This window comes from Acipenser ruthenus, chromosome 55 (genome assembly GCF_902713425.1).
Source record: "Acipenser ruthenus chromosome 55, fAciRut3.2 maternal haplotype, whole genome shotgun sequence".
NCBI lineage: Eukaryota > Metazoa > Chordata > Actinopteri > Acipenseriformes > Acipenseridae > Acipenser > Acipenser ruthenus.
In genome coordinates this window covers 1,463,607-1,473,621 of record NC_081243.1, presented here as the reverse complement: position 1 = coordinate 1,473,621, position 10,015 = coordinate 1,463,607, and the positions used below count along the sequence as shown (strand labels likewise).

The following is a 10,015-nucleotide window of genomic DNA, read 5'->3' as shown; positions in this document are numbered from 1 at the left end:
AGAGTTAAAGGGAGTAGAGCAGGGCAGAGTGCTGCTAATCTGACCCGGACACGCTACTACAGGACCCAACCCGAACCCGCAACCCGCTGCAACACGACCCAACCCGCTTTAATAAGACCCACAACTTCACCCAACCCAAACCCACAAGTGTTTGTGTTTATACTGCCTGCGTCGACTGACTCTCGCATTCACACACAGATCTCTCTACCATTCTCAAGAGATTGTGTTTATACAATAGTCTATACAGTGTGGTAGCTTTCTCTAGCGGTCTGGATATATTTTAACATTGTAACATATTAACTATCTCGACTTACTTTTCTATAAAATGCCTGTCTGTTCCTCTCGTGCAGTTGAAATGGAGCTACACCCGTGCCTTTGGTTTTGTGGACATTTTAAATATCACGAAGCAGGCGTGTTTGCCCTCTGCATTTACCATAGTTTACCCTGATTTTTGTAATATGCTTTACCATACCTCTCTGCTTCACAGCGCTTGCCTGTGCTTTACCATGCCGTCACTGTGCTTTATCACGCTTTGCTGTGCTTCTACTATTGGAGGGTCCGTCAATGCAGATTAAAAACATGGAGCTGCTATTCCGATGTTGGCCACCAGTGGTCTCCCTCGCTCCGTCTCTGTATCTTGACATTTCAGCCCTCCTGTCACTTTCTATTTCAAGCGTCGACGGGTTGAGTTTCAGAATTCCTGCCTGCCCATTTCTCTCTCTCTCTCTCTCTCTCTCTCTCTCTACCCCTCCCCTCTCTCTTTCTGTCACTCCACCTTCATCTCTCTCTCCCTCTCCCCCTCTTTCCACCTCTCTATCTCCATCTCTATCTTCCTCTTTACCCCCTTCTCTCTCTCTCCCCCGCTCTTTCCACCTCTATCTCTCCTTCTCCTCTCTTTCCACCTCTATCTTCCTCTCCCTCTCCCTTCCCTTCTCTCTCCACCTCCCTATACACCTCTCTCTCCCAATCTCTCCACCTCTCTCTGTCCCCCTCTCCCTCTCCTCCTCCCCTTCCCTTCTGTCTCTCACTCCACCTCCCCCTCCCCCTCCCCCTCTCCCTCTCTCTCTCCATCTCCCTCTCCCTTCTCTCTCCACCTCCCTCTCCCCCTCTCTCCCTCTCTCTCCACCTCGCTCTCCACCTCCCCTCTCTCTCTCTCTCTCCACCTCCCTCTCCCTTTCCCCCTCTCCCTCCCTCTCGTTTCATTTTATAACCCCACACACGCTTGTGGCTGGCTGGTCTCGTCAACATATCCGTTAAAACAGACTGCAAGTAAAATAAAAGAGTGGAGCAGGAGGAGGAGTTTGGGGGGGGGGGGGGGGTAGGAAGGGGGTTGCAGGATCGCTTTCAAATGAAATCCGAACCCCTCTTCCCAACCCCCCAGCCCACCCCATTCCCAAAATCCCAAAATAGGAGCCAGTCATCCCTGCACCCATAATCCAAAAAGGAGAGAGAGATTGAGAGAGGGGGAGAGAGACACACACACACACAGACAGACAGAAGGCAGTCATCTCTTTATTGAATTTGATCGAAGAGGAACTAAAAGAAAAAACATTTTTTGACCATTTTATAACTTTATTGTTATAACTTTATGTATTGTATGCTGTTCTTGTCCAGTCTTGCATTGGGTGCTGTAGCGATTGCTATAGTATAGTGCTCATAGGGCACTGTACTGATTGCTAGTCTTGTATTTGGTACTGTAATAAACTCCAGTCTTATACAGAGAGGTGTACTGATAGCTAGCTTTGTGCAGACTGCTATACTGTGTTTTGTACAGGGTGCTATAGTCTTCTATAGTAAACTCCAGTCTTGTATACAGTGCTATTGTGAACTTTACATTTCCATAGGGTGCTAAACTATACCAAGCTAGAGTGTGCACTAGACTTTTTACCAAGGTGCGGCACTAAACTGTAGCTTTCTATAGGGTGCTATACTGATCTCCAGTATTCTTTAGGTTACCGTTGGTTTCCATGCTGGATGCTCGTATCTATAATCTTCTATAGGGTCTGTAGTCTTGTATAGGGCCTCCAATCTTGTATAGAGCGCTGTACTGAGCTATAGGTTATAATGTGCAGTGCTGTGTAGAGTGAGTTTTTTTTATTATAGATAGACTGTTGCAGTTGTAGACTTCTACAGAGTGATATACTGTGCTCTCAGAGTGCTGTACCAGCTCTCTCCCCGCTTCCTGCCTCTGATTCCTGTCCTGCTCTCTTCCACCCCCTGCCTGCGGCATGCTGAACGACGACTATCTGGTGGAGTGTAAGATCGAGGAAGGTGATGAAGTCATCACCAAATCAACTGCCCCCGACCCCCTGCCCACCGAGCCCCCCCCGAGAGTGGACGAGAGGGACCCCCACGGGATCAACCAGCACCTCAAGGTACGCACGAGAACGAGAGAGAGGAAACAGAGAGACAGAGAGAGACACACAGAGAGACTGTGCTGTGCTGTATTGATTTACCTGTGCTGTGCTGTGCTGTATTGATTTACCTGTGCTGTGCTGTATTGATTTACCTGTGCTGTGCTGTATTGATTTACCTGTGCTGTGCTGTGCTGTATTGATTTACCTGTGCTGTGCTGTATTGATTTACCTGTGCTGTGCTGTATTGATTTACCTGTGCTGTGCTGTATTGATTTACCTGTATTGTGCTGTATTGATTTACCTGTGTTGTGCTGTATTGATTTACCTGTGCTGTGCTGTGTTGTATTGATTTACCTGTGCTGTGCTGTACTGTATTGATTTACCTGTGTTGTGCTGTATTGATTTACCTGTGCTGTGCTGTGTTGTATTGATTTACCTGTGCTGTGCTGTACTGTATTGATTTACCTGTGCTGTGCTGTGCTGTATTGATTTACCTGTGCTGTGCTGTATTGATTTACCTGTGTTGTGCTGTATTGATTTACCTGTGCTGTGCTGTGTTGTATTGATTTACCTGTGCTGTGCTGTGCTGTATTGATTTACCTGTATTGTGCTGTATTGATTTACCTGTGCTGTGCTGTATTGATTTACCTGTGCTGTGCTGTGCTGTATTGATTTACCTGTGCTGTGCTGTGCTGTATTGATTTACCTGTGCTGTGCTGTGCTGTATTGATTTACCTGTGCTGTGCTGTATTGATTTACCTGTATTGTGCTGTATTGATTTACCTGTGCTGTGCTGTATTGATTTACCTGTGCTGTGCTGTGCTGTATTGATTTACCTGTGCTGTGCTGTGCTGTATTGATTTACCTGTGCTGTGCTGTATTGATTTACCTGTGCTGTGCTATTTTGTATTGATTTACCTGTGCTGTGCTGTATTGTATTGATTTACCTGTGCTGTGCTGTGCTGTATTGATTTACCTGTGCTGTGCTGTACTGTATTGATTTACCTGTGCTGTGCTGTGCTGTATTGATTTACCTGTGCTGTGCTGTGCTGTATTGATTTACCTGTGCTGTGCTGTGCTGTATTGATTTACCTGTGCTGTGCTGTATTGATTTACCTGTGCTGTGCTGTGCTGTATTGATTTACCTGTGCTGTGCTGTGCTGTATTGATTTACCTGTGCTGTGCTGTGCTGTATTGATTTACCTGTGCTGTGCTGTATTGATTTACCTGTGCTGTGCTGTATTGATTTACCTGTGCTGTGCTGTGCTGTATTGATTTACCTGTGCTGTGCTGTGCTGTATTGATTTACCTGTGCTGTGCTATTTTGTATTGATTTACCTGTGCTGTGCTGTATTGATTTACCTGTATTGTGCTGTATTGATTTACCTGTGCTGTGCTGTATTGATTTACCTGTGTTGTGCTGTGCTGTATTGATTTACCTGTGCTGTGCTGTGCTGTATTGATTTACCTGTGCTGTGCTGTGCTGTATTGATTTACCTGTGCTGTGCTGTATTGATTTACCTGTATTGTGCTGTATTGATTTACCTGTGCTGTGCTGTATTGATTTACCTGTGCTGTGCTGTGCTGTATTGATTTACCTGTGCTGTGCTGTGCTGTATTGATTTACCTGTGCTGTGCTGTATTGATTTACCTGTGCTGTGCTATTTTGTATTGATTTACCTGTGCTGTGCTGTATTGTATTGATTTACCTGTGCTGTGCTGTGCTGTATTGATTTACCTGTGCTGTGCTGTACTGTATTGATTTACCTGTGCTGTGCTGTGCTGTATTGATTTACCTGTGCTGTGCTGTGCTGTATTGATTTACCTGTGCTGTGCTGTGCTGTATTGATTTACCTGTGCTGTGCTGTATTGATTTACCTGTGCTGTGCTGTGCTGTATTGATTTACCTGTGCTGTGCTGTGCTGTATTGATTTACCTGTGCTGTGCTGTGCTGTATTGATTTACCTGTGCTGTGCTGTATTGATTTACCTGTGCTGTGCTGTATTGATTTACCTGTGCTGTGCTGTGCTGTATTGATTTACCTGTGCTGTGCTGTGCTGTATTGATTTACCTGTGCTGTGCTATTTTGTATTGATTTACCTGTGCTGTGCTGTAATGATTTACCTGTATTGTGCTGTATTGATTTACCTGTGCTGTGCTGTATTGATTTACCTGTGCTGTGCTGTGCTGTATTGATTTACCTGTGCTGTGCTGTGCTGTATTGATTTACCTGTGCTGTGCTGTGCTGTATTGATTTACCTGTGCTGTGCTGTATTGATTTACCTGTATTGTGCTGTATTGATTTACCTGTGCTGTGCTGTATTGATTTACCTGTGCTGTGCTGTGCTGTATTGATTTACCTGTGCTGTGCTGTGCTGTATTGATTTACCTGTGCTGTGCTGTATTGATTTACCTGTGCTGTGCTATTTTGTATTGATTTACCTGTGCTGTGCTGTATTGTATTGATTTACCTGTGCTGTGCTGTGCTGTATTGATTTACCTGTGCTGTGCTGTACTGTATTGATTTACCTGTGCTGTGCTGTGCTGTATTGATTTACCTGTGCTGTGCTGTGCTGTATTGATTTACCTGTGCTGTGCTGTGCTGTATTGATTTACCTGTGCTGTGCTGTATTGATTTACCTGTGCTGTGCTGTGCTGTATTGATTTACCTGTGCTGTGCTGTATTGATTTACCTGTGCTGTGCTGTATTGATTTACCTGTGCTGTGCTGTGCTGTATTGATTTACCTGTGCTGTGCTGTATTGATTTACCTGTGCTGTGCTGTATTGATTTACCTGTGCTGTGCTGTATTGATTTACCTGTATTGTGCTGTATTGATTTACCTGTGTTGTGCTGTATTGATTTACCTGTGCTGTGCTGTGTTGTATTGATTTACCTGTGCTGTGCTGTACTGTATTGATTTACCTGTGTTGTGCTGTATTGATTTACCTGTGCTGTGCTGTGTTGTATTGATTTACCTGTGCTGTGCTGTACTGTATTGATTTACCTGTGCTGTGCTGTGCTGTATTGATTTACCTGTGCTGTGCTGTATTGATTTACCTGTGTTGTGCTGTATTGATTTACCTGTGCTGTGCTGTGTTGTATTGATTTACCTGTGCTGTGCTGTGCTGTATTGATTTACCTGTATTGTGCTGTATTGATTTACCTGTGCTGTGCTGTATTGATTTACCTGTGCTGTGCTGTGCTGTATTGATTTACCTGTGCTGTGCTGTGCTGTATTGATTTACCTGTGCTGTGCTGTGCTGTATTGATTTACCTGTGCTGTGCTGTATTGATTTACCTGTATTGTGCTGTATTGATTTACCTGTGCTGTGCTGTATTGATTTACCTGTGCTGTGCTGTGCTGTATTGATTTACCTGTGCTGTGCTGTGCTGTATTGATTTACCTGTGCTGTGCTGTATTGATTTACCTGTGCTGTGCTATTTTGTATTGATTTACCTGTGCTGTGCTGTATTGTATTGATTTACCTGTGCTGTGCTGTGCTGTATTGATTTACCTGTGCTGTGCTGTACTGTATTGATTTACCTGTGCTGTGCTGTGCTGTATTGATTTACCTGTGCTGTGCTGTGCTGTATTGATTTACCTGTGCTGTGCTGTGCTGTATTGATTTACCTGTGCTGTGCTGTATTGATTTACCTGTGCTGTGCTGTGCTGTATTGATTTACCTGTGCTGTGCTGTGCTGTATTGATTTACCTGTGCTGTGCTGTGCTGTATTGATTTACCTGTGCTGTGCTGTATTGATTTACCTGTGCTGTGCTGTATTGATTTACCTGTGCTGTGCTGTGCTGTATTGATTTACCTGTGCTGTGCTGTGCTGTATTGATTTACCTGTGCTGTGCTATTTTGTATTGATTTACCTGTGCTGTGCTGTATTGATTTACCTGTATTGTGCTGTATTGATTTACCTGTGCTGTGCTGTATTGATTTACCTGTGCTGTGCTGTGCTGTATTGATTTACCTGTGCTGTGCTGTGCTGTATTGATTTACCTGTGCTGTGCTGTGCTGTATTGATTTACCTGTGCTGTGCTGTATTGATTTACCTGTATTGTGCTGTATTGATTTACCTGTGCTGTGCTGTATTGATTTACCTGTGCTGTGCTGTGCTGTATTGATTTACCTGTGCTGTGCTGTGCTGTATTGATTTACCTGTGCTGTGCTGTATTGATTTACCTGTGCTGTGCTATTTTGTATTGATTTACCTGTGCTGTGCTGTATTGTATTGATTTACCTGTGCTGTGCTGTGCTGTATTGATTTACCTGTGCTGTGCTGTACTGTATTGATTTACCTGTGCTGTGCTGTGCTGTATTGATTTACCTGTGCTGTGCTGTATTGATTTACCTGTGCTGTGCTGTGCTGTATTGATTTACCTGTGCTGTGCTGTGCTGTATTGATTTACCTGTGCTGTGCTGTGCTGTATTGATTTACCTGTGCTGTGCTGTATTGATTTACCTGTGCTGTGCTGTATTGATTTACCTGTGCTGTGCTGTGCTGTATTGATTTACCTGTGCTGTGCTGTGCTGTATTGATTTACCTGTGCTGTGCTATTTTGTATTGATTTACCTGTGCTGTGCTGTATTGATTTACCTGTATTGTGCTGTATTGATTTACCTGTGCTGTGCTGTATTGATTTACCTGTGCTGTGCTGTGCTGTATTGATTTACCTGTGCTGTGCTGTGCTGTATTGATTTACCTGTGCTGTGCTGTGCTGTATTGATTTACCTGTGCTGTGCTGTATTGATTTACCTGTATTGTGCTGTATTGATTTACCTGTGCTGTGCTGTATTGATTTACCTGTGCTGTGCTGTGCTGTATTGATTTACCTGTGCTGTGCTGTGCTGTATTGATTTACCTGTGCTGTGCTGTATTGATTTACCTGTGCTGTGCTATTTTGTATTGATTTACCTGTGCTGTGCTGTATTGTATTGATTTACCTGTGCTGTGCTGTGCTGTATTGATTTACCTGTGCTGTGCTGTACTGTATTGATTTACCTGTGCTGTGCTGTGCTGTATTGATTTACCTGTGCTGTGCTGTGCTGTATTGATTTACCTGTGCTGTGCTGTGCTGTATTGATTTACCTGTGCTGTGCTGTATTGATTTACCTGTGCTGTGCTGTGCTGTATTGATTTACCTGTGCTGTGCTGTGCTGTATTGATTTACCTGTGCTGTGCTGTGCTGTATTGATTTACCTGTGCTGTGCTGTATTGATTTACCTGTGCTGTGCTGTATTGATTTACCTGTGCTGTGCTGTGCTGTATTGATTTACCTGTGCTGTGCTGTGCTGTATTGATTTACCTGTGCTGTGCTATTTTGTATTGATTTACCTGTGCTGTGCTGTATTGATTTACCTGTATTGTGCTGTATTGATTTACCTGTGCTGTGCTGTATTGATTTACCTGTGCTGTGCTGTGCTGTATTGATTTACCTGTGCTGTGCTGTGCTGTATTGATTTACCTGTGCTGTGCTGTGCTGTATTGATTTACCTGTGCTGTGCTGTATTGATTTACCTGTATTGTGCTGTATTGATTTACCTGTGCTGTGCTGTATTGATTTACCTGTGCTGTGCTGTGCTGTATTGATTTACCTGTGCTGTGCTGTGCTGTATTGATTTACCTGTGCTGTATTGATTTACCTGTGCTGTGCTGTATTGATTTACCTGTGATGTGCTGTATTGATTTACCTGTGTTGTGCTGTATTGATTTACCTGTGCTGTGCTGTGCTGTATTGATTTACCTGTGCTGTGCTCTTTTGTATTGATTTACCTGTGCTGTGCTGTATTGATTTACCTGTGTTGTGCTGTATTGATTTACCTGTGCTGTGCTGTATTGATTTACCTGTGCTGTGCTGTGCTGTATTGATTTACCTGTGCTGTGCCGTGCTGTATTGATGTACCTGTGCTGTGCTGTGCTGTATTGATTTACCTGTGCTGTGCTGTGCTGTATTGATTTACCTGTGCTGTGCTGTGCTGTATTGATTTACCTGTGCTGTGCTCTTTTGTATTGATTTACCTGTGCTGTGCTGTATTAATTTACCTGTATTGTGCTGTATTGATTTACCTGTGCTGTGCTGTGCTGTATTGATTTACCTGTGCTGTGCTGTGTTGTGTTGATTTACCTGTGCTGTGCTGTGTTGTGTTGATTTACCTGTATTGTGCTATATTGATTTACCTGTATTGTGTTGTATTGATTTACCTGTGCTGTGCTGTATTGATTTACCTGTATTGTGTTGTATTGATTTACCTGTGTGTGTCGATTTTCCCGGTAGGTTGATTTCTCCGATGTTCTCGCAGAGCCCTCCTCCTTCCACAGCTTCGACAAGGTCTGGACTTGGAGTGACATCCTCTTCGAGGCCTCCAAGCTCTGGTGCTACCGCATCATCTCGTTGCTATGCGCCATCCCCGTCTCCATAGTGACAGGCTTCCTATTCGCCCTGCTCAGCTGCCTGCACATCTGGTAAGGAGTGAGTGCGAGTCATCGCCCCCCTCTAGTGGTTAAATAGCTGTCACTGCGCTTAATGTTAATCTCCAGCCTGTAACGTCCCCTGCTCTATCCCGTGCTGTCTCTCCTCCCAGGTGTGTGTTCCCCTGTGTGCAGCTCTGCACTCTCTGCCTGCCTCCACTCCGTTCGGTCTGGTCCAGTCTCCTCGATGTCCTGGTCGCTCCTGTCTTTGCCAGCGTGGGGCGCTGCTGCAGCCGGATACACCTGACCTTCTCTAAGGAGTAACTGCCAGCAACCGCCATGACAACCACCACGGCAACCATCAGTGTCATCCCACATGGTATACATAAATGATACTTCATACCATGTGACAGTGTTATTACTACAGTGGCAACCCCATCGAATTACCACTAACCCTTTCTTCCCTTAGCGGGGTCTGTTAACATAAGGTTTCTGTATTTGTCGTGCTGAAAAGCAATATAGAAAATATCATGAATCTTGCTATATAAGCAAGTACAAACATATGTTGACGTCCGAGGACAAAGATTCTTATTATTTTTCAATGTGTTGGGTTCTGGAAGCAAAAACAATGCTAAATCCTGTTCTTGTGTGTACTCAATAAAAGAGTTGCTTTTCTGAATTGTATAACTTAATTTCTTCAGCTCGGCAAAAATAATTGTGTGTGTTATGAAATATGCTGTTTAAATCAAGAGACATAAAGACTACACAGAGTTTAGGATCGCCTGACACATCTGTGCTCCACTGTTTCATTTGAATGCTGTCTGTATGAACTCTCTTTACTGTTATCGTTTGTAGGAAAATATGTTACCCTGGTTATCTGGGTTCGTCTGCAGGATTTTCAGTCATTAAAGTTCTTGTATGGACTAAATCAATAAAAAAATACAATTTGGTTCAAATGTTTGTTGTTTTCGTATATTCAGTCTCTTCTAGTTTTAGTAACACAGATGAAGGCACTAGAGCCCAAACGCTGGACTGCTTGACTCGGTCTCTTCTAGTTTCAATAACACTGATGAAGGCACTAGAGCCCAAACGCTGGTCTGCTTGACTCGGTCTCTTCTGGTTTCAATAACACTGATGAAGGCACTGGAGCCCAAACGCTGGTCTGCTTGACTCGGTCTCTTCTAGTTTCAATAACACTGATGAAGGCGCTGGAGCCCAAACGCTGGTCTGCTTGACTCG

General features: G+C 44.0%; 1 protein-coding gene across 1 annotated transcript; it reads left to right on the top strand.

Annotated features, from left to right (window-relative positions):
* The first annotated feature begins 1,436 nt into the window (after window positions 1–1,436).
* Window positions 1,437–9,732, top strand: cav4b (caveolin 4b). The gene is made up of 3 exons (XM_059017106.1): window positions 1,437–2,375; window positions 8,643–8,830; window positions 8,950–9,732. The coding sequence occupies exons 1-3, from the start codon at window positions 2,229–2,231 to the stop codon at window positions 9,098–9,100; spliced, it is 486 nt and encodes a 161-aa protein (XP_058873089.1). The 5' UTR covers window positions 1,437–2,228; the 3' UTR covers window positions 9,101–9,732.
* Window positions 9,733–10,015: the final 283 nt, after the last annotated feature.